We start from the raw sequence: 26,955 nt of genomic DNA on the forward strand, positions 1-26,955 counted from the left end.
AAATCCTTGCCATAAATGTTGCCATAAATATTTTGCCCCATTAAATATTTCACGTGTTTTATTTCAAAAGCCCTAGCACCAAATAATAGAATTTTTTAAAGCTAATACAGTCTTTTCTAAACTAATTCAATATTTCATACCCAGCAAAGGGTGGTAACAGCAAAGTCCTGTGGGACAGAGATGCCAAATGAGTATTTCTTGAATGTGGAAGGAGGTTAGTTTTAGAATTAATCACAGGAACCACTCCCTTATGCTATTTGTGAACATGTGATACAGCCTGCCTGGACCTTCCCACTCCTACCTGAATGGATAAAATATTAAAGGTACAAGGGTCCAAGAAAAGTTTAAATAAATTAATGAAAAAGAGAGCCATAAAGAAAGAACAGACATGACTTCAAAATATATTCTTAACTTGTCATGCCAATGTCATGATGGGCACAGAGGTCCCTCTCAAACCCTCTGTGTGTCCCTATCACACTGAAAGAACTAGAAACTATGAAACAACCATCGTAGGACCAGGTTTGTTTTATGCTCTGCAACATATGAGCTAGTTATCTGTAGATTGTCATGAGGTCCAATTAATTAACTATTAATTGGAGATTTCTTGGTGGCATATTGTTGAAGAGCCATGTAAATTATCTCTGTGGCAGGGATGAATAGATAATATAAAAATGTATCAACCGAAAGGAAGATATAATTAGTGACAAAAATCTTCTGGAAAGAATATGAGACAGCCTCATGTTTCACTTTCAAAAATCCTCCTGTGGACAACTTTCCTTACACTTACCAATCTGAGTTCCTCAGAATATAAATTCTTAAAGAACAGGAAGTCAGTTTTCAATATCTAGCATGCGGCGACATTTATGGAGCACTAGACTGAGGGTCAGAAACCCCGGTTGAAGTCTCGGCTCTGCCATTGGCAATGTGACCCGGCTAAGCTGGAAAACCTCTTTGAACTTCATTTTACCCCGTCTGCGAGTGAGAATAATATCCCTGCCTGTTGTCTCCCAGGGCGTTTGTAAGTGTCGAGGGGTAGCCTTTAAACTGCATTCTCGTTAACAACAACAACATAATAATAATAAATGTAATGCAATTTGGAAGTGGCCGTGATGATTTTCATACAAAAAGCCTTTTTCTGGAGCCCAGACAATAAGTAGAGTGAAAGCAAGAAAAATGCAAAAGTATGGCCCAGGACATTGACAGCAGTGGCTTCCTCTTGTCTAGCCTGGAGCGGGGAGAATTCATCTCCGGATCTTGGGCTCCTGCATGGTAGAGACTGCACAGTGTGGATCTAGCCTGGCAGGTGTAGAGGCTGCAGTTTCCATGACTCTGATAAATTAACTAGTGTTCACGGATGTTTTGCAGCTGCCCTGGAAACAGGCTAGCAGTTTTGAAAAAAAATTGTTGCCGCCATGCAGAACGGGTTGGTATCGTGCGTGCTTGCATAAAACGTACTTTTAAAAACCTATCCTTTCACCTGCACTGAATGAAAACAACGCCAAGTTGTGCCTATGTTTTTCTTTCTTTTTGTTTCGCCCAATCAAACTTGCTTTCGCTGCTAACCTTTCTTTCTCCAGAATTCTGGCGGGTTAAACATTATTATATAAATAGCAATTGCCATTATATGAATAGTGAATATCTTAATATAATGATATATATTTAAACCTCAGCCCTGAACACTCATAATTCAAGCAAACATTTACAAAAACAGTGTGGATTTAAAAAGAGAAGGGGGTATTTGAACAGTTTTTATTTTATGGATATTTGGCCAGTATGAGAATTGACTGAAATACCAGTGTATAAAACTGTTATCCTACTATGGAAAGCTCTTTGTTTTTCCAGCAGACATCAGAGTATTGCTGACTGAAACTGGAATAACTATGACCCTGATTGTAAGGTCTTAAGTCGTTAGGGTTCTTATTTGAGGTATGTGTACAAACGCTGCATTCACAGACATTGTTAGAAAAAGGGATATCCCAAATAAAATTAATTTTCTGCAGTTTATCTCTACAAGGGCCTTAACTACTTTACTTTATTTGGGGGTGGAGGATGCCTGTATATTGTTATTAAGTCAGTCCCTATTTTCTTCGGGTCCATAGGTTAATCTATTCTTAATGTTTCAAAGTCATTATAAACATTAACTCTTATGGTGTACACAGTATGGTGTAATGCAGGATGGCCTCAGCGTCTCTGCCAGTGTGGCTGTGGTTTGCCCCTACACTATGTGGCCCCACGCCACCACAGTTTTTGAGTTCTTATGTCTAACTTATATCCTTTTTTTCTCTTTTCCTTCAATATTTATTGTTTTTCCTTGCTCTTATGAGCAGAACTCTCTACTCCTTTCTGCTGTGCTTTTTTATATATTCTGTATACTGGAAAATCAGGTATCAAGGTTGTCAGAATTGCGTCTTACGTAAGAGTAAATAATCTCTGAGTGAATGCCAGAGGGATGTTTTTTTTTAAAGCACAGACACGAACTTTAGTTCTTGGAATTTTAGTGGTATCTTCGTGGATCTTTCTTTCTCCTTTCCTTCCTTTCTTCCTTCCTTCCTCCCTTCCTTCTTTTCTGTTTTCTTTTCTTCCATGTCCTATTTCATAAGGCTTTCAAATGAGAGATTTCTCATTATGAAAAGTATTATAGCAATTATTTATATTTTTTGATAGCAGTTCTAATTTAGTATTATTTAGGTAACGGTTTGCCTTCCGTTTGGATGTGCTGGAACCTGCATACCTTCTACTAGTCGTAATGACAATTTTTGGTGCATAAGCAAGGGTAGGACTTTTTTAACTTCCTTTTTCAAATATTGCACACAGTGATTTACCCACAGTCTGTTCCCAGAAAATATCTGATGATTAACTAAGATTTTAAAATAATTATCATGCGCAAGCTACATACAAATAAAACTTTCTAAGAACTATACTTGTCTTTCATGTTCTGGAAAATGCTTCTGTGCTTTTCACACCTTGGTTTAAAAAAAAATCAAGAAAGACCAAGTTGAGCATAAATGATAAAAAAAATTGTAAAGGAGCTGAAAATAGAACTCCTCATAGATGTGAATTCCAAGTACATTGCAGCTTTCCTATGGGGTTATTTTGTTGATGGAAGAATTTGTAGCTTGTAATTAGAAACCCTTTAATTCATTCATTCGTTCCAACAATAGCATTTATTGAATGCCTGCTGGGCCCCACCAGGGATGCACAAGCATATCAGACACAATCTCAGGAAACAGACATTTTGGCCAGAATTTGAAGGTTGCTGTGAGTCAGAGCCCAGCTGCCATATGTTAAAAGCATTCCCCCAGTTAAAGCTGAAAGCTTTAAAATGAAGCTTAACTTATTCTTAAACTAACCTTGATTCTATTAGAACGATCCCAACTATTTCATGTTCTGGGAAGAAATCTGGAGAAGTGGTGTCATAATGTTTTCCTGTTCCCTGACAAGTCATTCAGTAGCCCTGTCCAAGACCATTTAAAATAGCCTGGAAATAATCCGGAGTGATGGGCCTCTGTGGAAAACACTAGGAGGCTGCCTGTCGGCAAATGATGTTTTAAACCCTAGGTTTAATTTAGACCCGTTGTTAGGTTCCTTATAAGAATTTATGTGTTTAAAAAATGTCATCTCAAGAAAAGTGAATATGAATATAATTTAGGAAACAATGAAAGTTTCATAGAAAATAATGATTATTGATTCTGAGGTTGTACCTTATCTCTTCTGCTTTGTAATCAAATACACAAAGTTTATGTCTCTCCCTCCCTCCCCTTAGCTTGCTTTCTCAGTGAATCATCCTGTTTTCCATATACTAGTGACCAATAATCTTAAATAGTGTCACTTAATCATATCTGATCATTGTAATTTTGTAAGGCAATCATGTGTTTAAATTCTGAGTGATGTAACCATCGCATTGTTTATGCAGCTTTTTTTCTGCTGTGTTTTAGCCTTTAGATTATTTTGTTAGCCTTAGTTACGCATGGGAGGATTGTGATAATTTTATAGAAATTATTGATTTTTATTTGAAGTCTTAAGAGATATCATAGATCTTAGTAAGAAAACACTTCAGGTAGAATCATGATGTGCTTATTAATTAAATTTAATTCTCTGTTTCTTCGGGAGTGTTTGAAAGAGAAAAGAAATCTTTCCAGAGAGTATGACCTCTAATTATGTTATTGAAGAATCACTTTTAAACATTCAGAAAATATTTTTGAGATGGAGTAGATAAATAAATCATCAATTCTTATGAAGACATGTTCATAGCATATAGCGTATATAACCTTTGATCCTGAAGAGTGTGGCTAGGTTGGTGGCGTGACAAAACCATCTGCTTCTATAGTGAAACATTTTCGTAACTATCTGAGTTCCTTGAGGACATAAAAGCAAATACATGAAGAGTTGGTAGCATCTGCGTGGCTAAATAAACTCACTGTCTATACTGTTCATCAGTATATTTACATTAGTTAGAGACGTCTAGTTGTGGTTCATAAACCATTCCAGTCCAATGACTGTTGACTGTCAGCAGTGGGCTAGATACTAATGGTTTCCATGTTTATTGTCTGACTTTTGAGATTTTTAAAAATCTTGAAAGATAGATATTATTTTTCCATTTTTACAGGTGAGGAAACTGAGACTCAAGGAATATGTCACTTGTCACCAGTCACACAGCCACTAGGTATTAGAACTGGGATGGGAAACCGGATTTTCCAACTCCAATTTGAGCGTTTTCACCATACATGCTGTTTTCAAAGACGTATTCGTTTATTCAATAAATATTTATCCAACATCTGGTATACGCCAGGCACTGTGCTAAGCCTTAGTGCTACAAGAGATTTGAAGGTCAACAAGACAGACGTCTTCCTTGCCTCTTAGAGTCTAAAGTCCAGTGAAGAAGACCGAAAAGGGAACAAATGATTACAAAAAATGGCTTACAGAAAGGGAAGAGCAGGATGCCAATGGGAGCCCAAAGCTCATCTGATGTAGGCCAGCAGTTTGACCAAGACCTCTGAAGGCAGTGACATTTAAACTGAGACTCTAGGATGGCAAAAATGATTGATAGCTAGAGAGAGAGAGAATTGATTCTCATTATCGGCAAATTCTGTATTTGCAAAGTTACTCACTAAAATTTATGTATAACCTCAAAATCAATGCTGGCTGCCATTCTCAGACTTGTGCAACCATAGAGTGTCCTGACACGCATTGCTAACTGAAATCTGATGAGACGATGCTCTCTGCTTTCTGTAAATGAGTGTCCTTAACACAGTCTATTTAGTGCCAAATTTTTCTAATCTTTGTGCTTTTTGTTGGTGATCTTGCTGTTTAAAATGGCCACCAAGCATAGTGCTGAAGTGCTGGCTAGTGGCCCTAAGTACAAGAAGGCTGTGATGTGCTTTACAGAGAAAATACATGTTAGATAAGCTTTGTTCAGTTCTGCTGGCTGCAAGTTCCACGTGAGTGAATCAACAGTATATATCAATTAGGGTGTCTTTAAACAGAAACACACAAAAGACAAGGTTATGTATTGATGGGTTGACAAAAATGTTCTGAGCACAGACTCACAGGAGCCTAACCCTATAATTTCCCTTAGGGGCAATGGTTCAGTATTCTCTAATTCAGTGATCTCAGTGACTTTATAGAACTTAACTACCTCAAATAACAAGAATTGACAGTAGATAAATATCTGACAACACCAGGTGCTGGTGAAGATATGGAGCAACTGGAACTCTGATACATGGCTAGTAAGAATGCAAAATGGCACAGCTACTCTGAAAAACCATTTGGCATTTCTTATAGTTAAACTTCTACATTCCATATAATCTAGCAATCCCATGCCTAGATATTTACCCAAGAAAAATAAAAACATGGGTTCACACAAAAACCTGTCATAGCAGCTTTATTTGTGAGTGCTAAAAAATGGAAACGACCTAAATGTCCTTCAATTAGGGAATGAATAAACTGTGGAATGGAACATTACTCAACAATAGAAAGTAACAAATTATTGACATGCTCAACAACATGGGATGTATGTGAAATGCATTATACTGTGTGGAAGAAACAAGTCAAAAGGCTACATAACATATTATTTCATTTAAATGATATTCTTTTTTTAAATTTTTAAAAAAATTTTTGCTTCTTCTCCCCAAAGCCCCCTAGTATGTAGTTGTATATTTTTTCAGTTGTAGGTCCTTCCAGTTGTGGCACATGGGACGCCGCCTCAGCATGGGCTGATGAACAGCGCCAGGTCCACGCCCAGGATCCAAACCAGTGAAACCCTGGGCTACCAAAGCAGAGCGCGAACTTAACCACTCGGCCACTGGGCCGGCCCCTAAATGATATTCTTTAAAGGCAAAACGATAGGGATAGAAAACAGATCTGTGGTTTCCAGGGTTTGGGAAAGGGAGTAGGTTGGCTACAGCGGGGCACAGAGGAATTTGGCAGGAGAGGGAGGTGGAAGTGTCCCACATCTTGATTGTGTTGGTGGCTATGCAATTAAATACCTTTGTCAAAACTCAGAGAACTGTACACTAAAAGTGAGTTTTACTATATATTTACTGCATATTTTACTATGTTTTTGATACAAATATAAAATATAATTTATTACATGTAAATATTTTAATAAGAAGTGAAAAAATCTGAGACCTAAAGGATGAATCAAAATACAATTCTTCTAGTTTGCCAGAGTAACATCAGAAAGTACCATTAGGGGCCGGCCCGGTGGCGCAGCCGTTAAGTGTGCACATTCTGCTTCGGCGGCCCGGGTTTCACCGGTTCGGATCCCAGGTGCGGACATGGCACGGCTTGGCAAGCCATGCTGTGGTAGGCATCCCATGTATAAAGTAGAGGAAGATGAGCACGGATGTTAGCTCAGGGCCAATCTTCTTCAGCAAAAAGAGGAGGATTGGCAGCAAATGTTAGCTTAGGGCTAATCTTCCTCAAAAAAAAGTACCATTAAAACAGAGAGTACTCTTGTATTTTACTATCATTTTGGTTGATAAAATGCTGTTAGTATAAAATAAACACTATGTAGTAATTTATGTTGCACTATGAATTGAGCGGTGAATGCTATAAACATATAAAACATGCTTTCTTTTCTCTTATTTTGTAATGCTTAAATTTAACGTAGTTCTTACCGATTTACAGGAAACAGTTTCTTACTGGTTTTTTGACAAGTGGCAAAATCTACAAATGATACCGTAATTCTAATATACGCATTATTTAAGAGGACAGAACTTTGTCTGATTTGAATTACCCAGTTAAATGACATTTTGACTTTCGGATATTAGAGACAACGAGACAACAGAAAAAATACGATAATATCACATATCTTGCTTATATATACATGATTTTTAATGATAGGCAACTGTCAGACAGTTTAGCTGCTTGTGTCCTTGGAAGCAGGAAGCCCTCCCACATGACCTCTTTGAGTGTCTACCAATTCTGCTGTTTCCATTTTTTATTCTTCCTTGTCTGTAATGGCTTGGCCACATTACCTTTGTTATATTTCAAGGAGCAAAGATGTTGTAAATCAAATCACCATTACATTCTAGTTTATGAAAGTCAGTTTCACCATACAATATGTACCTAGCCTTTGGACTAATGGGCAAGTTGGGTTTTCTGATACTATCATTGTACTTAAGCCTTCACAACAAATTCAATAATGCGTATCAACAGTTTCTCAGTAATATGTACCGTTGCTTACATAAACAAGTCACTCTTTCTCACTTGTATCATGACATTTTAAAAATTACTTTATCTATATTTTACTTAAGATGTGTTGTCAAAACATCTCAAGGCTGTATATGTACTACGTTTTTGTATAAATAAGAAGGCCTTGGGTGACTATAGTCGCTTAATAAATGTAGACAACCGTCTATTCAAAGCGCATTGAAAATTAAGTGGCTCTGCTTAGAGTTATTATACTATCAAAGTCTTTTGTTGAACGATTAAAATAGTTGAAGGAAATGCTACATTACATGACATGTTGTAAAAACTGTTTATGAAAAGAGCAGCAGCGATATGATTCGGAAAAGTAAATATCTCTATCTTGTGCTTTTTCTATAGAATAGCATGAACTACGAAATTATGATTTTTTATGTTTTTTTAACAGGTCTGTTATTTTGTCTGGAGTCTTTTAGAAATGTAGCCTTAGCTTTTGTAATTTTTCCTTTCCTTGTAGTCCTATCTAACCTTCCATTACCAATATTTAGAGTTGTTTAATTATTGCCAAAGTAGGAAAGAATTCCCCCTGAGTTAATTTAATGTGTAGCAAGTGTTCCTTAAATGTACAAATGACAACATTGTTTTCAAACAAGATAATTACAACCATGTACAGTATGTTTCTTCATTAGTAAGTAATTAAATAATTTACGAAATTATGCAATAATTCATAATGACACACGCTAACCCTGCTCAATTACAGGAGCTAGTGAGAAAAGAATTTCTTGCACACGTGCTTAACATTTATTAGAATGGTAATTTTTGATTCCTGAAGAAGTCAGCTTGCCATTTTCAAAATACTGAGTAGGAAAAATTAATACAATTTTTGAGAGTTCTAGTGTAGCAGTTGAGTGCACACCCTAAAATCGTTTACACGGGTTGTTCTTATGCTTCCACCACCTACTAGCCTTGTGTTCTGGGACGAGTTCCATAATTTCTCCATGCCTCCACTTCCTCATTTGTAAAAAAGAGAGTTTTGGGTGAATTAAATGTTAAAAAGAGCATAAATAAGTGCCTGCCACAGAGAAAGTCCCAAGGAATTGTTAACCAATAGAGGTAAAAGCAGCAATAGCAGCACTGTCGTAAAATTATTGGAATGCCATCCGGATTTTGGATAATTATCCTTAGGGACACAAGGTTTAACTGGATACCCAAAATCTAATGTGAACTTTGGAGTCTCTGAATGGAACGCCTAGTTTAATCTTCCTCCATCTTACAAAATGTAGGAATAATTTTTAATTCAAGAGAAGAGTATTGGTTATTTTTTTAAATGTGAATCTAACATATTGGGAAGAATTTAGCATTTTTTATTAAAACAGAAAGACACACACAAGTGTACTCACAGCATACTTCCCCAGTGCAGAACTGGACATAAGTGATAGGTGCACTTCTGAGAGCAGAAAATAGACTTCTGATCAGACACTGTCAGCCCAGTGAATCCCATCCTATGAGCTGGAGCTTAAATATGAGCATCAAAACCACTATTGACATATGGCACAACTGTCTGAAATGTCAATAGTTATAAAATGAGTATTTCATAATGCAGAATAATTGATTACTTTGCTTGACTGAACAGAAACATATTTTCTCTGTGAAAGCAAAATAATGCCAGCATTTGCTCCTGGAACGCTCCTAGCTGCGAGACTCAGATTTCCCAATGAAGCCCACGGTACTCTGCAGTCCTTGATCATGCATGACAAAAATAGGGAAAACCATCTGTAACTGCTTATCTTTTCTCCATTATTTGAAAATATATATTTAAGATAGTTCTTAAAAAATAAAATATGGCCTATATACAAAGCATTTATATTAATAGAACTGTCTCAAATAATTTTCAGAACTGAAATGGATGAGATACAAAATCAAATAACATTCAATTTATCTTGTTCATCCTAAAATGCTCTGTTTAGCTTTTCACTCTGATGAAATAACACCCATCTCCAGTTTTATTCTTCCTCGGTGTGCTGTGATGTGGAACTCTTTTGCTCTATGTGTTTTATTAAGTGTAATTTAACTTTATGACTATCAAACCAACTATTAATCCTTACAATAAGACTATGAAATAGGCAAGCTGCAAAGAGATTTATTTTTTAAAGCCCAATTCCCTTCTTCTGCCCTCAATTATTTTTTCAAAACTCATTCTCTGAAGGTGAATAGTTTGCAAAGCTCTGCGCTAGGCACTTTGAGGGAAAGCAGAAGAAATACAGTAGCTACAACCTACGTTTTGAGCTCTCTCCCCTCCTTGTCTATATGTACCTTGTGTTACTATAAACCTTCACTACTAGCTGCTCCTTAAGTAAGAAATGCATTTTCTGTCTCTGTACTTTTACCTGCGTTCTGCCCTCCTTCTAAGATGCCCTTTATTCCTTTTTCTGTCCACTGTGATTCTGTTTGTCCTTCAAGATCTAGTTCAAGTGGTACCTCCACCACGAAGTCCTTCTTCTCGTAAAGTTTAATCCTGCACAAAGTATCGTCTCTTACTCTTGGCTTACATTGCATCTTATATCTGAAACACTTGGAGTGTGTCACACATTCTGCCTTACATTGTAAGCATTGCGTTCATTTCCCACTGGATTGCAACCTCCTTGAGGGAAGGTCTGATGTCTCAATCCTTTGCTTTCCCTCTCCATGTGCTAGCACAGTGTAATGCGTAGATGTTTATCATGGTTCATTGGATGGTAGCTTGCACTCTTATAGGAAATAAGACACAAAAAAAGAGACCATGAGGCCTCTTAGGTCATGAGGTAATTTAATTTTTATTCATCTTTGTATGCCCAATACTTACCAGGTACTTAATAAATGCCTGTTTTGTACACACACACATACATCATTTCAGTATTGTAGAAAGCTTAGCAAAAGTGCATACGGGTAGTCATTTCGACATATCTTTATTGAGGTCAATAACTTATGCCAGGCACAGGCTCTGTGTGTATAACAATGAAGGGGTTGTTGGGGATGGTGATGATATTTCCAGTTATAAATGCTACTAAGAGATAAACACTCTGTCTTTTCTTTAAATTGTTTAATTTAATCCTCCCAGTGGACCTGCAAGGCCCTACTATCCTTATTTCACATATGAGAAAGCAAAGGTTTGGTCAGGATCACTCAGCTAGTGAGCAGGATGAAGGCTGGTTTTGAGCCCAGCTCTGTCTAATCCCAGAGCTCATTCTACCACACCGTGGAGTTCCGGGAAACAAAGAAGGCTCCTTGGAGAAGTAAGTGGACATGGTGCAGCGGAGAGAAAGGGATGAATGTGTGCTGAGAAGTGGATGGGACAGGATCCTGAAAGTAGTCGCGGGATGTTTGAGTTGCAGAAGCTCTTTGAGATCTCTTCCTGTTCCTTCCTTCTACAGGTAGGAGACCTGATGTCCGGAGAGCTGAAATGACTTGCCCAGGGTGACATAAAAAGCTAGTGGCTAGTAAGAAACTGGAACCCAGGGCTCTAGGTTCTGAGTTTGCTTCTATTTCTTATATTCCTTTAACTAGAAAATCATCATTTCCTGAATGGCCTGTTCCCCTGCCAGCCATAGGAGTTGGGTGAGGATCCCCACGGGAACACAGGGGATGGAGTTCCCTCTGATGCTCATCTCCTTCCTTGCTGCCTTGGCAGGTGTGTGTGTGTAGTGAGGCACCAGCTACCTACCTATTCTGTGGAGGTTGCTCAGGTCTGTGTGCCTGTGAACTTCACCCTTTCCCTCATTGTGAGGGTTACAAAACATCTGCCAGTTCTTGAATTTCCTAATAGATGTATGAGGCATGTGGTTCCAGAAATCCCAGAATCCCTTCACCATTGTCTCAATCCAGTCAAATCTTTCACCTCCAACATCCCATTAGACTCAGCCACACTAATGATTTGCAGCCATCTATCAACTGTAAGAGGCAAAGTGCTGTGCAAACATCTTTTCAATGGAGACGCTGCCTTCCCTTAGGAATGTTCAAACTGACTCAGGGAACTGACTTCTCTGGAGAGCTCTCGGAACCAAAGTCAGCTGATTAGTGAGTTTCTCAAGATCAGGGCTGCTGTCTTGTTCTTGCTTGATTCCCCAGTCCAGTGCCAGGCACATAATAGGTATTCAGGAAAAGTGGTTGATAATGTGAAACATCTATGTGGGTATGTGTGTGTATAAAATTAAAGATGTCTCTCACCATCAAAATACAGTTTATTTCATCATTTTCATGGACTGTGTACATGCAAACATACATGTACATTTAAATCTATATCTATATTTGTTTTAAAATCATAACTAAGAGAGATAAGCTATATTAATCTGCTCATCTCCTCCCCTTTAACACTCATAATAGAGGGGCCCTCTGTCACCTTTGGTTTCCAGGTCTCACCAGTATTATTCCATCTATAAATGTCCCTTTATGAGACACTGGCTCCTTCTAGACTCAAGACTAAGCAAGGCTGTGATCTGTTATAGGTAAGTTTGTGCCTTCTAGGTAGCTTCCCCAGTAGTCTTGCTTAGAATTATCTGGGTTGACCCTGTCTGGTCTGTAGGAGACCTAGTCCCCTGGCTCTATGTTGGCCAGAATGGCCCAACTCCTACAGATCGCAGTGCAGTGGTGGCTAAGGATTCAGTTGAATCAAGCTGCCTAGGACCACATTAACCTTTCACTGATCCCTTCCTTGTTCAGCTAGAAAGAAATTAATTGAATTAGCAAGCTGCCATACACTGGAGAGAGAGAATCAGGGCCCAGGTGAGACAGAACTGCCAAGCCAAAATGCTCTCTGTCATGTGCATCAGCAAACTTTGAAATCATCTTTGTACTAGCAGCCACTTGCCAACTCCAGATAATTTGTTGATCCATTGGTTTGCCATTCTCCGCAATAGAACTATGGTGCGATTCAGGGTGGTATGGCATGAGATCAAATCCTGTTTGGTGGCAAACCAAATATGCTCTCATAAAACCAAGTATCATTTTTTAATTTAATCTCTGAAAATGGGGAGATTGGCACCCGTTTACTGATTATACTACAGTCCATACCCCTGCAGAAATACAGCAGGCTTTTCTTATAGGCATTTTGGAACAACCTGGCACCAGAAGTGTCTCCCCACTTCCTTGCTAAGTGACAGGTCAAATGTGAACACCAGAACACAGTGATCGTGTCTAGAGCACTCTGAGTTGAAATGCATGTATTTACAAGTATGCGGTATGCCTTCTTTTTCTGGGATTGGCCAACAGAAACATTTGAGTCAGGAAGTAATGTATAACATAATCCCTTTCATGGTAAAGAATTCCCATCTTGTTTAATTATCTTCATGCAAGCAATATTCTTTTTCTTTTTTTTTTCAGAACACTTGGTAAAAATTTTAAAAATGGAAAGAGTATATTAGTTAACACTGTTTTCTCCCATAGTAGGTCCTCCATAAGCATTTGTTGAATATAATCCAAATAATTATTCCTACACTTTAATATACACTTGGTAAAAGTTTGCACTGAAACATGCATCATTTATGGTTCCCATTTGGTAGTACTGAAGGGAGAGATGGATCCTTTCATTCATGGCTGATTTATTTGGTTGAGGATTTATAATTCCTTAGAAAATTTGTATTTCAAGAGTGTTTTTTTTAAAGCCTCTCGTTTTTACTTTCAAAATTTTACAGGAGCTTTGTGTTAATATAAAGAACAATAATATACCCTGGGTTAAAAGCTGAAGACAGTTAATACAGGCATGTATTACAAATAGCATCTAGCTACACAGAAAGGCTAAGACTTAATATCTGAAACTCCATTGCTCATTAGTTGTAGCATGAGAATGAAACACATTTCTAAAGGGCAAGGTCAGTATTGCATTATCCTGGAAATGTCTTTGTTGAATAAATGTGTAAATATTTCAAACAAGTATTATGAGATTATATTTCTGTTGGGGACATATCTATAGGCTAGATGATTCTACTACTTGTAATTGCAGGAGCACCTGTCACGTTACCTGTCTTTCACGATTACCGATTTCATTTGAAATGGTCTGGAAATAAATACCGATTACTAGTAATGTAAGACTATTTGCCTTGGAGTCCGACGTCTGACAGGCAGGCTAGAGCTAATGGATTTGGTCATTTTCAAAGGTGTGTTTTCGAAGGCAGGATACTGTTTCAAAATAACATTGTGAATTTTCAGAATTGGATATCTGGGTTCATTTGCAACGAGTGCGGAAGAACATACCTATAAGCAAGCAGTCTCTGATGTTTTCCCATCCTTTAATAGTATGAAGGAAAGAAAATTGAACCTCGGACCTACCTACAGGACAGCTTGGCATTACCCTTCCTTGTTCGAGTTGTTAGGACGAGGGAAATCAGGAACCGAATATGAATGACGGTGTCAGTGTAATCGAGGGGCGTTGCCTCATTGGGAGATGCAGTTGCATCATGGGAACGTGATGTGATTTAATTTCATAATTGACATCTCAGTGGATATGGTTGATGCATCTGAAACTCTTGTCCACTTCACTATGGCTGGACAGAAGAGTCAACATGGGTAGGTCTTGGCTTCACACTTTCATAATTTCTTTTCTTATTTTTGTGGTTTTATTTGGAAAAAATTCTAAAGGAAAAAAACTGTGCTTGGATGACTATAGTTGAAATCATACGTTTATAAAGCTACGGCTTGATTTAAGGTACGATTAATTATTTTGACCCTCTAAATGTGAGCACTGTATAAATTTTGTCTTGGAGGGTGGTGGGGAGCATATGAATCCTAGGTTTCAAAGTGCTGCTTGTCTGCGTGTGTTTTAAATTATGGCCCAAGTCAGGGGCAAGAACAACTCAGTTATATGGGGAAAAAAATGCTGGGACTCTCCTTGTTTAATCACCACGAATGCAACAACTAATAACTAACTAATATTTTAAGTTGTAAATGGAAACATAGACCATCAGAAAAGAAAGCATAATTGAAATGGCACGAAGGAACAGTAGTAGGTACGAAAAGTTGGCTTTTGAGAATTTTTCTGTTATGCTCAATACTATAGACATGCCTGCCGAAATTTTAAATAATGCAGACTCTGGGTATGTAGCATTTGAAATTCAAAGTAGAGAGATTCATCTGATAATAATATCATGATTTCAGTTTCCAGGAGGCCAGTGGACAGAATTAAGCTTCAAAGTTTGGAGGGAATTAAGTCTTCATTTCGAGTTAAAATTCACAAAGTTGACCCTCAGAGGTCTTTTATTTCCTGTCCAAAGTACCACAACGTCTCGTTTTTAGGGGGTGAAAACCAGGGCCTTTTCCACTTGTAGATGGGTTCTCTGTAGAGAATGCTGGATATGGAAGAGCCTGGGAATTTAATGCCTCACATCGGCTGGCGATTGGAGTTCATTTAGGGGATTCACCTACAGTTTTCTTCTTCTTCTAGGTATCTGTGGTCCTGGGGGAAGGGAAGGTGTAACCCAGGACCTTAGGTGTTGGCATGATGAGGGTTCCCCACGTCTGCATGGGCCGAGTTCCCCCTGCCCAGGCCGAGTCTCTCGGGAAAGATTTGGGAGGCGCTTACTCCATTCCCCGGAACGGTCCGGATGGCTGCAATGTCCATGGCCCTGAGGAGGGCTCTCCCATCCGAATAGAGCTGGGGCGCTCTGGGAAATGGGAAACGAGGGTGACTACAGCCCCCCAAACCAAACCCCTCTTTTCCGCCAACGAGTTGGCACATTTATCACTCCTGGGGGCTCCTGGAAGGGTGCGAAAAAGTGGCATCGGGTTGCTCCCCTCTTGCCCCCGGGGGTGGCAGAGAAAGTAGACGCGCGTTCCGCGGGGCGCTGCGGGCAGACGGCGCCCCGGCGGCCACAGGTGCTGGAAAAGGCTGGGGGCCGGGCGCGGGCCGGGGGCGCGAGAGGGCAGCGCGGGGCCGAGGGGCGCCGCGGAGCCGCCGCCGCTCACCTGCCCGCGGGGGCGGGGCGGGGCGCGGTGCTGGGCGCGCCTGCCTCCCGCCTCCCGCCTCCCGCCCGGGGAGGAAGCGGAGGGGCGCGGTGTAAACAGAGCGGCGGCCGTGATGTCAGCCGGTCACATGGAGCCTCTTATGGCTCGGGATGGCTCTCGGCGGGCGGGCAGCTGCGGCAGCTGCTGCTGTGGCTCGGGCGACGGCGGCGCGGCGGCGGCAGAGGGGGCTCCGGGGTCGGACCATCCGCTCTCCCTGCGCTCTCCGCACCGCGGCTTAAATGATGTATTTTGTGATCGCAGCGATGAAAGGTGAGCCCGGGCGCCCCGCCGGGGCCGGGTGGGCTGGCTGCTCCGGGGGGCGGGGAGGCGGGCGCACAGGGGGAGGGGTGGGCGCGCCTGCCCGAGCGCACGTACTGCCCCGGGCTGGGCGCGGGAGCCCCGCCAGGGCCTTCTGGGCCACCGCAGCGGCGCCACCTGAGCCCGGCCGCGGGATCTGCCTGCCTCCTATTGGGGGCATAGGCGCACGGGCTGGATCCCCCTCTTCCGCCCCCTCCGGCTCCTGTCAGTCTCCCAGGTCCGCCTGGCACCCAGCGAGGCTCCCGGAAGAAAGTTTGCCAGGAGTCTCTGCGCTTGTAGAAGGGAGGGGGGGGGTTCTGGGGAGTTCGGAGGAAGCCGGGGGCGCCCGCGGCCGGTCCTCAGGGCCCGCACACCGGACAGCTCCGGCCTACGTAGGGAAGGCGCTGCGGTCGGGCCGGGCCGGGCCGTGCGTGCGCGCGGACGCGATGTCATCCCTGGGGACTGGTCAGTGCCCCAGGCCTTGCGCCCTCCCCCTTGGCGGCCCGGCAGCCCGGAGCGCCCGAGCGGCTGCTGGCCGGGAAAGTGGGGCCGGTCCGCGCTGCGTCCCGCCGCGGCCCCTTCCGAGAGCGCCCCGGCGGAGCAAGAAGGGTTTCTCGAGCGTGCCAAGACTCCCTGGGCAGCTGCCCGCAGCCGCAGCGTACCCCCACTTGATACTTTGGGTTGTGGATGGATGTGCGGAGGCAACTTGTCTGCCCACAGGATTTGCGGGCAGCGGTGGAGGTTAGATGGCGGGGAGGGCCGACGGGCGCGGGTTAGTCGCGGCCAAGCCTCCCGCCCGGCCTTACACCCTGATCAGAATTCCTTAGCCAGGCTGGTGGCTAGATCGCAGGGGGGACTGGCTGAAGAGAGGACTGGCTCCGGGTCCTCCTAGGTGAGGAGGAAAGAAACCATGGCAAGTCAGGGAAGTTTCTAAAGGGAAAGCCAAAGTTTGGAGGTGTGCAGGAAGTCGCCTCTGCGGCCCGGAGAAACCGAGACCAGCAAACAGCCCCGGAGAAACTCAGCCCGCTGCCCGCTTGTGCGCCAGCAGGTTCCTCCGTAGATAATCTGCCGAGCGGCTTCGCAGACCCGGCCTCTGGGAGTGGGGATTTAGAGCCCCATCTGTTTGCGGCGGACGGGGCTCCCCTAATGCGCAGCACTTTTGCAGACCGAGACTGTCCTGCGGCATCTGCCTATCCGTGCGGGCGCCGGGCGCTCGTTAAACGTTTGCTAGGTTGAGGTTTTTTTGCAATCCAGGATGAAGGACACCAATTCGGTGTCTGCGCTGGGTGTACTTTCGGATCACCGAGCTTTGCCTTTCTTCACTAGAGATTGGGTGGCATCTCTTTGATTAATTATTAACCAGCCGAAACGTACTGGACGCTAAGATGAGCTGCTTGAGATGAAAATCTTTGTATACGACGTACCCACAGCAAATTTCCATCTTTTCCCCTGTGGCTTGCGGGAAATGGGATTTAATTATTTTTAGAATATGCCACTGTTAAAGTTAAAGGAGAGGAAACCTTGTCATCCGCGTTCTTAAGCACTTAAAATCATTTTGGAAAGAAAAAAATGTTAAGATTTTCTTACCGACTTCTTATGTAAAAGAAATCTACGCTCCTCCCCTCCCCCTCAAAAAAACTTTTATTTCCTGTATTTCATTAATCCTTAAAACGACTCAAACAGCCTTTGTAGTTGAGACATTTTCTTCCATTTTTTTCTTTAAATTATGATATAGATTTTGCTGTTTGGGAGGTGCCAGTGCTGGTTTTTATCCATTTTTATTTAATATAATTTGCGTTGATGACGGGACGGATGAGAAGCTGAGACTATTTCCCCTAATGAACGGTGACCACCAAACAATTAATAAGGAAAGTATATTTTACTACTTTAATGTAATTTTGATGTTTCCAAGTACGCACGCTTTTGCTTTTGTAGTTCCAGTACAAAGTGAAGTTCCATACTATCCCTTCTTAATATAATCATGAGAATCATACCACCACCGCGTCCCCCCAAAGCTGTAGCCCACACATTTGTCTTGGAGTGACCTCTGGCTGTCAGTAGATAATAGATTCATAGTATTGTGTTTTGAGAAAAGTAGCTCACAAGTACTGGTAATGCAGTTTTTCTGTACGCCTGAGAGACAGAGAGAGAAATAGAATGCATCAAGACAATTAGAATATTTCATTCCCAATATCATAATATCCTGTGTTTTAATGGGATTGTCTTGCTTTGGTGCAAATTTAAACTGGAGAAAAATAGTTTGTGGGGAAATTAGGAATGCCGTAAATGTTTCCATATCAGATTTAAGCGGAAAAAACTGGCCCCAAATCATATTAAATACTTCCTACTGCCTCTCAGTTTTAATAGTTAAATTGGTTCCATATGTAAGAGAGTTTGTATAATTAGATTTTTCATGCAAAACAGAAACACTCTTTACGATATAGCTTTTTGGTACGTGTATGCATATGGACGGGGGAGGAGAGAACAAGCCACCATAAAAGAGAAACATTCTCTTTGTTGGCTGATTTACTGATGTTTTTTACATCAGTAAATCAGGCCTTTTGAACTCACGAAAGAAGAAAATCCTTCTCTGCGTTAGTTGTCAAATAAGTTTAGGCTTAAAGTGGTTTCATCCTTAGAAGTAATAAATCTTCATTTGAGCAACTTTAGTCTCATCCTTCAGTTTTGTTTTTGTTTAATTAACAACAAAATTCCAATACCATTTGGATTGCTTCTTGGGCAAACGGAGAGAGCCAGCGATAACATTTATAATTAGGGGAGCGCTTGTTCTGCTCATCATAAAAGTGCGTTGGCCAAATGTCAGGCGGCCACCGAGTCCTGAAAGGAAATGCAAGCGCTTCGTCAGTTTCACTCGATTATACATCCCTTTGCTTCATATGAGTGCTCAGCCTCTGTTCATGTAAATGCAGTTATGAGAGTGAAGGGAGCTTAAAGGAAATTCTGGCCCATAATAGATTCTTCCCCCAGCACAATTCATGTGCAAAAACACAAGACACCTTACCACTTTGAAAATACTGTATATGCTGGTCATTAGTAGTATTTCCAAATCTACTGAATGTGATTTATAGTTTTGAAGAATTTGGCCTTTCTTTTAACCAAATGAAATTTGAATTTTACACCTGGTCTTATTTTAAGCCCCGTGTCAGTTGTATCCCTTAGCTGGGATTTTTGTCCCATTTTTGTGACCTTTGACAGGTAGGAGAGGGAGAGGGTGATGGCTGGACCTTGACAAGAGAAAACCCAAATGGCTGCTCCGCTGAGCAGAGTGCTTATTGGGCAAGGAAGGGTCAATTCTTTTCAAGACAAAGGGGATCTCTGAATCCATGTGTCCGTGGGAGGAGGATGGGGGGCTCGGACCCTCTGTGAAGTAGAGAATATTTGAAAAGCACCATTTTCATGATCAACCTCTTGATTTTATATATTTCAGTCACATCACTTGAAATGCAAAGCCGTATCATACTCAAGTAAACCACTTTGCCCTCAATTTGAATTGAGTACCATACAATTTCTTTAATGCTGCCCAGTTGTAAAATAATACCATTTCTAAATAGAAATAGTCCTTTAAATATCTATATAAATATATATAGATATATAGATACTTAAATCTTAGGGTTTTTTAATATCTACTAGATGTATATCTACTAGATATATGGGTAAATATATTAATAGTTCTTTATATCTACTAGATATATCAGTAAATATATTAATAGTTCTCTCTAGACTCCTTTTTCCCCCACCTTTCCCTCCCAGCCAAGTGAATCATGATAAAATGGATGAGATCAGCAAGGAGATAATTGCAAAGAACCTGCAATTGCACCCAGCCACTTTGTAATTTGCTCCGGGGAGCCTAAGAAAATAATATTTACAAATGACCATTTACTGGGAGAAAAAGTTACTGGATGGATGGATTGATTGATTGATTGATCGACAGATCTGCAGAGGTAGAGTTGGAGTTCAGTTTTTTTAGAATTCTCTTGAATTATTTTAGTGATCAATAAAACCCCTTGTATGGAGGGAATCTTCTAGGAATACTTTGTCTTAGAAATCTTTTCTGCTTGCATTCTAAATATTCGCAGTTCTTATTAATAAGAAATCAAAGCTGCCTTAACCTATATATTTCATATTTAGTAATTTTAAAAACCATATTTAGATGCTCAGAATCAATAGCTACACCGTGTTTATGTTTCTCTGCTTAAAAAAATAATAATTTGGAGCGATCCACCAGTGACAACACAAGTGTGAACTGACATTTGATGTTATCTCAAAAGCCACATATTGACCCTTTCAGGAATGATTTACAAGTTCTTTCTCCCCCTCCAGCTCCTCTGCTGAGGATACCTCCCTTCGACCCCAGCCTTTGAGTCATGGACTTAGAGATTCGTAATCAGAGCCTTTTGTATCTGTCAGTATTGTGTGTGACATGATGGAACCTGGTTTTTCTGTAAATTGTCAGACTGCTATGTCCAGAGATAAGAGGTCTAAATAGAGAGTTAATAGCTTATATTCGCCAATGGGCAAAATGTAAGAAATCCAGTTGTTTCTGGATTTTCTTTTTTAAGTGATGTTTGTCAGCCTTCATCATATTATAAGGAGATGATGTGATAACTTTAAAATCTTTGCTCCCTAGAGTATAAAAATTAGGTTTGATATTCCTTAGGTTTGCCAGTGATTTGAGTTTTTGCTTTTGATTTCATTGCCTCTGAAATTTACTAGGCATTTCGTACATAGAGGACTCATGTTAATCTATATTTATTTTGTGCTTTATGAATCACAAACATTCTTATCTCATTTAATCCTCCCCAGAAAGTCGTTGATACTGACATGATATTTAGTGGAAGAAAATGAGGCTCACAGAGGTTATGTGCTGTGGCCAAGCTCTTCTAGCTGACACACGGTGAAGCGCGGTCTAGAGCCCTAATTTCTACTATCTTCATGCTACCTCCCCTGGAGGAAGCTGTGAAAATGTCCTGGATATAACTTTGTCTCTAGTTAGTGGAAATTATAACTCTGGCATTTATAAGGGAAAAAAATAGATTCAATTATGTAATGCTTTGCTGAGCCTAATATCTTTAAATTACTATTTAATAAAATCAATTTGGTACAAATGGAGTTATTCGTATTTGCTTATCATTAGCTCTCTTCATCCATGATTTTCATTAAGTCCGCTTGTTATAAGAGGATCTGGATGAAATGGAAGCGTTACTTTCCTGAAGAATACAGAATACGATGAAGTGCAGCTAACCTGAGTAACCTATCCCCATTGTGAGAGAATTGAGTTAGAGATTTATCTGTATGTTCCACTTGTCTTTAGGCAAAGGGATCATTCGCAAATGCATCTTCTAATTTTAATATGCCTTTATGTTTAGAAAGCTCATGAATCCTTGTGAGTGCTGTCCTGGTTGATTCTATGACAGCTAAGGGGCGTGATTGCGGACATCCTTTTGAGAACTCTGTTGTCTTTTAGAAAATCACATGAGGAGTGAAAGTTTCCAAGTAGATAGATCTGCAGAAGCTCATTTCTCCCTTGATGAGTGTTTACCTCTGACGACTGGATCGAGGTGTGTTCATCTGAAAGCAAATAAGCATTATTTCATAGAGTCTCGAGGAGAGAAGAAACCTTAAAAGTCATTCAGATACGTGTCTTTGGCATTTGGTTTCTCTCGACAACATTCCTGCCAAATGGTTGTCTGGTGATGGTTGGACACCTCCTATGATGGGGAACTCACTATTGATAGAGGTAGCTTATTTCATCTTGAGTTAGAAAATTATTCTTATATCAAGCATGAATCTCTCCTTTGTACTTTCAATCCGTTGAGGCTGACCCTTTCTTTTGGGGCTGTGTAGAACACATTTCATCCATCTTTCATATGAAAGATTGTCAGTTATTTGAAGACTAAGTATGAAAGACACACACATCTCTCTAACACTTCATCTTTGTTGTCTTCCACTCCTTTTGTTCATGGTCAGCCTTCCCACAGTCTTGGTCAGTGTCTTCCTCAAACACGCTTCAGTTTGTCTAGAACCTTTTGAAATTTTTGCACCAAAAGTAGAACCCAAGTACTAGTTGTGGTATGATGGATTCATCACTTAAGCCACCATGTCATAGGGAGTAAAGATTTAAAAATTGTGCTTCTAAATTTTTTGAGATACATAAGTTAATCTTTTAGGTCATCTCATAACCAGCCTTTCTGATATCACTGTAATTTGTGAAAGGGGACTTTTGACCTATTTAGGAATACTTTTAGATGAACTGCAGTTGATTATTAAATATCCAGGAAAGTCAAAGATATTGCAAAAATAATTAAAGGAACATTATAAGCGTTTATAAGGCGTTTTTCTCCAAAGTAGTGTCAGATCTGAGATAAGGCTGCCCTCTAGTGGTAATTGACTCATGGAAAGCTAAAAGCCATAATGGTGCCAATGAATTTCCCATCAGGCTAATGGAGAAGGTCAAAGGTTGAAATTATTTTCTCACTTGCTATGGGGCATTCTACATCAGATTCAAGAGTGTAATTCATTGTTTTACATGGTAATTAGAAACGCAACTGTGAGGGAGATAATGAATTTTAAAAGTTTGCTTGGAAGGAGGTAAGGGAATTTTAAAAAAACAACATAGATTAAAGCTGATTCATAAAGTTCTGTTTGGCCCCATATTAAATTTAAAATTTTAAGCGAGAGTTGGTTTGTGAGTAAATGATTATTATGACCTTTATGGTAATCCTTGTATTTTTATTTTAGAGTTTCAACCTCAATTCTATTCCCCTACCTTCAAATATTTTTTAAAAAGAGATCATCAGTCATTTTGATCAGAGAAATCCAGCATTTTCCCTTTTTAAATCTAAAGCATTAAAAGAAAAAAGACAAACATTTAGAAAGAAGGAAACTATTGTAGCTCTTTTTGGCAATAAAACAATTTTAAACATGGATGCAAAACTGTTAACCCCTTGATTTCTGAACACTTATGGCTAAATCATCTGGTTCATTTAAGTATACAATTTGCCAAAGAAATAGAGTATATGTTACCTTGGTTTTTAGAGCATTATATAGTTTATGCTTTAAAACACTGCACAGAATAGAGATAAGCATTCGTTTGTGTAATTTTTACGATAAATAGATAATACAAGTGAATCATGGGTTCAGATTTTGCTCGTATATCAAGTGTGAAACAGTCATAAAACAGTATGGTTTCTGCATGGCAACCAAAGAAATACGTATTGATCTTTCTGTTTTCTTAACTATCATTTGTCGCTGATGCTACACAGAGGAGTGAGGTCGCAGGTTTATGTGAATTTTGCATTGCTCAAAAAGGCAAGCCTTCTGAGCTGAGCTAGAATAACCAGGGTGATAATAATGACAGATAATCACTGGGGTTTTAAAGGATGACAGTGCTTGCTTGTTCCTACCGGAAAGATGAAATTGCGTCTTTACGTGAAAAACAAGGAAGGGAAAAAATAAACAAGGAAAACCCACTGCTTAAACCTTACCATCATAGAAATAAGGTAGTGGTTCAGAAGTGAAGACTTGTGGTTAAGTTTCAGATCAGTTATTGAAGCAAACGGTTTTTCAAACTGCGCCACCCAAAAGTGTGATTCTTTCACCACATGAGAAATAGTCTCTTTTTCAGAGAATGTTATTTTCATCTTTCAGTTGTTGGTTTCTTTTTTCTTCTTGTATTTGTTTATCTCATGTCAAATCTTCTGTCGAACACTGGGTATAAATAAATTTGTTTCAGCAAATACTTATTAAGTGCGTACCGTGTGCTGGGTTATTCAAGGGCCACCTGTGTGCTTTTATAATACAACTCAGCCACCTTTCTCCCAATCATGTCTCTTAAGCCATGAATCAGCATTTTAACAAATGCACTGGAGAAATTGGCAGCCACGCTTAACCAGAGAAGGCTGCTTTAAGACTACTGAGCGTATAGCTTTGCAGTTTCTATGAGCTACTTGCCATTTAAAACAAAGGAGATTTTGCAACATGCAATGAAATGTTAATGTAATTAGATAAAGCAAATCCTTATGCTTATGTGTAAACATCATTTCCTTCCAAGTAAGCCATAGGTTAGCTCTAAAATCCTGCCAAAAGCAGTGGTTCTGAAACTTTAGAGTACATCCCATAATCCAGAGAGTTGCAAAGGCAGGTGTCTGGGTCCCACCGGGAGAGAGCCTGATTCTGTCAGTTTAGTCTTCCTAATCCAAGAAGGATGGTGTTTAAAAAGTTTCTATGTCCCCTTGTGTTCATTGCAGCATTATTTACAATAGCCAAGATATGGAAACAACCTAAGTGTCCATCAATAGATGAACGGATAAAGAAGATATGGTGTGTGTGTATACACACACACACACACACACACACACACACACACACACACTGGAATATTACTCAGCCATAAAAAAAGAATGAAATCTTGCCATTTGAGACAACATGGATGGACCTTGAGGGTATTATGCTAAGTGAAATAAGTCAGGCAGAGAATGACACATACTGTATGATCTCGCTTATTCATGGAATCAAAGAAACAAAACAAATGCACAAATAAAACAGAAACAGACTCATAGATACAGGAAACAAACTGGTGGTTACCAGAGCAGGGAGGGGTTGGGGAGTGGGTGAAAGGGGTGAAGTGGATTAAGAGGTACAAACTTCCAGTTATAAAATAAATAAGTCATGGGGATGTAATATACAGCATAGGGAATATAATCAATAATATTGTAATAACTTTGTGATATAGATGGTAATGACTTATCATGGTGATCATTTCATAATGTATATAAATATCAGATCACTATGATATACACCTGAAACTAATAGGATCTTGTATGTAAAATATAGTTAATATAAACAAAATATGAAATAAAGTTAATATCTGAGAGAAAAGAATTTAAATAAATAAATAACGTCTCAGGTGTTTCGGATGTAGGTGGTCCTCAGAGCTCCCTTTGTGAAGCCTCATCCCTTCCTGTCAGAGCTGGGATGGGCAGCGGAGTCCTCTAGCCCTCCAGAGGTTTCCAAATGTCTTTGATGTTCACTGGGAAGCATTTAAAAAATAAATGGCCATTCTCCATCACCACCTGCATGGATCCTGCTTCCAATGGTCCGGCGTGAGGCTAAGGAATTTGAATTTGTACAAGCCCCTCTGGTGACTGAGGATCCAACAGGTTTGAGAACCACTGCTCTGGTCCTACCCTCTCCTCTTACTAAGTAAGGAAAGAGCTCAGAGAGTAAATGATACTAGAGTAAGCATAAACTTCCCTTTGGTCCACTGAAATCTCCTTTCCTAGTAGAAGAGGTGCCCAAGATGAGCAATTTCCGCCATTATTTGGATGTTATTAACACACTTGAGGTATTCTGATTATTTTGGCCTTTGTAGCAACCAGCGTGTAGGAGGAGGTGGGCAACCTCCAAATCTTTTACCCCAAGTGGCTCAAACAGGAAAGGACCCAGAGGCTGCTTTGGTTCTGGAGGCGCCTGTGATATTTTCCAGACACTGTATGCCTTTTCCGCATAAATCTTGCCTCAGCTGTGACCTTCTAGCCCTCCGTGAGCCCCAGGGCTGAGGCTTGCCACCACTGTGACCACTCAGTGGGGGCAAGCTGAGGATTGTGCGGGAGGAGTCAAGGCCAACTCAAGTGGAAACAATGATGTCTTTTCCCTGTTGCTTTTTTCAGCAACAAAGTAGAGGTTTTAGTGCCCTGCTGGTTGATTCTCCCCGTTTGCAAGATGATGTTCTCAGACCCTGAGTGCTGGAGGTGGCAATGTCTAAACTAGGCAGACATTCATGCAGCTTAGATTCTGGTCTGGTAAAACAGATAAAAGTGGATCTGCTCTGGTTCATGTGTAGGAGGGCCCACCCCTTCCACAGCGCAATTCCAGACCCCTTCATCTTTGGAAAGTGCTGGTGCCATATCCCATTATTGTGGCGGATCTGATGCTGGGGGCCGTGGGGGCAGCAGTGAACATAGCAGACTTTGATCTCTGCGAGTGTGCATCTTGGTGGGAAGAGGTAGACGGTACCTTAGTAAACACGTCAATGAACTAGATAAATGCAGATAATGATAACAGCTCGGCCAACATAAAAACAGTGTAATGGCTTAGCAGGGAGTGGAATCCAAAAATTTTTCCCAACCGATGGTGAACGTTTGGCAATAAACCCAGAAGGGAGCCTCGAGATCATCTGATCTCTTAATTCTCAACTTCGTCGGCATGTTAGACCGTGTGGAGAGCTTTTTAAAAAATACAAGCCCAGGCTCCATTCCTAGAGGTTCTGATATTTTGGTCAGAGGTGGGTGTCAAATATTGGTAATTTTTTAATTGCCCAGACGATACTGGTTTAGAAACCCCTGAAGTCCAGCACCCTTACTTTACAATGAGTCATCGGTCCCCAGTGCAGGGAAATAGCGTTGGATGGTGGAAACCCCCTTGTAGGGTGGGAGAAGATGTCGGTTCTCCTCCCAGCTCTGCTACTCAATAATTGTCAGGTTACTCCAATTGCTCACTTTCCCCGTTCATAAAATGAGAGGATTGGGCTTGATAGTTATCAAGATCTTTTCCAGTTCCCCCATTCTGTGAAAATCTTTGTATCAGAACAGAAAAATGGTGCGGTCTCTTGTTCAAGAGTTGGAGGATGCAAATGCATGCCTTCTAGTTTCGTCACAGCCTCTCACCCCTAATTGCCATAGGCGCCTCCTTCAGCTAATCGGTTCCTTTTGGAAGTGAAAATTTGAGGTAGAAAGAAGGAATTACTTTTTGCCGACTATTTAAATAAATTTAAGAACAAGCAGGGGCTGGTGGTGGCCTGGTGGCGGCCTGGTGGCCTAGTGGTTAAGTTCACACGCTCTGCTTTGGTGGCCCAGGGTTCAAAGGTTCTAATCCCAGGTGCAGACCTATGCACCGCTCATTACACCATGCTGTGGTGGCATCGCACATACAAAATAGAGGAAGATGGGCACAGATGTTAGCTCAGCGACAATCTTCCTCAAGCAAAAAGAGGAAGATTGACAACAGATGGTAGGGCCAACC

At 40.6% G+C, this 26,955-nt stretch overlaps 1 protein-coding gene across 3 annotated transcripts in view; it reads left to right on the forward strand.

Annotated features, from left to right (window-relative positions):
- RORA (RAR related orphan receptor A) overlaps window positions 1-26,955 on the forward strand; it is a 687,966-nt gene that overhangs the window by 579,898 nt on the left and 81,113 nt on the right. Inside the window, exon 1 of one of the 3 annotated variants that reach the window (XM_070235633.1) lies at window positions 14,091-14,184. The exons of 1 other annotated variant lie outside the window; for it this stretch is intronic. In XM_070235633.1, the coding sequence (XP_070091734.1) occupies window positions 14,130-14,184 (55 nt within the window). In that variant the 5' untranslated portion in view covers window positions 14,091-14,129. Of the gene's footprint in view, window positions 1-14,090; window positions 14,185-15,670; window positions 15,889-26,955 lie in introns of those variants that run through there. One more of the 3 variants, XM_023628051.2, reaches the window with a different exon arrangement.

Source organism: Equus caballus, chromosome 1 (assembly GCF_041296265.1).
Source record: "Equus caballus isolate H_3958 breed thoroughbred chromosome 1, TB-T2T, whole genome shotgun sequence".
Taxonomy (NCBI): domain Eukaryota; kingdom Metazoa; phylum Chordata; class Mammalia; order Perissodactyla; family Equidae; genus Equus; species Equus caballus.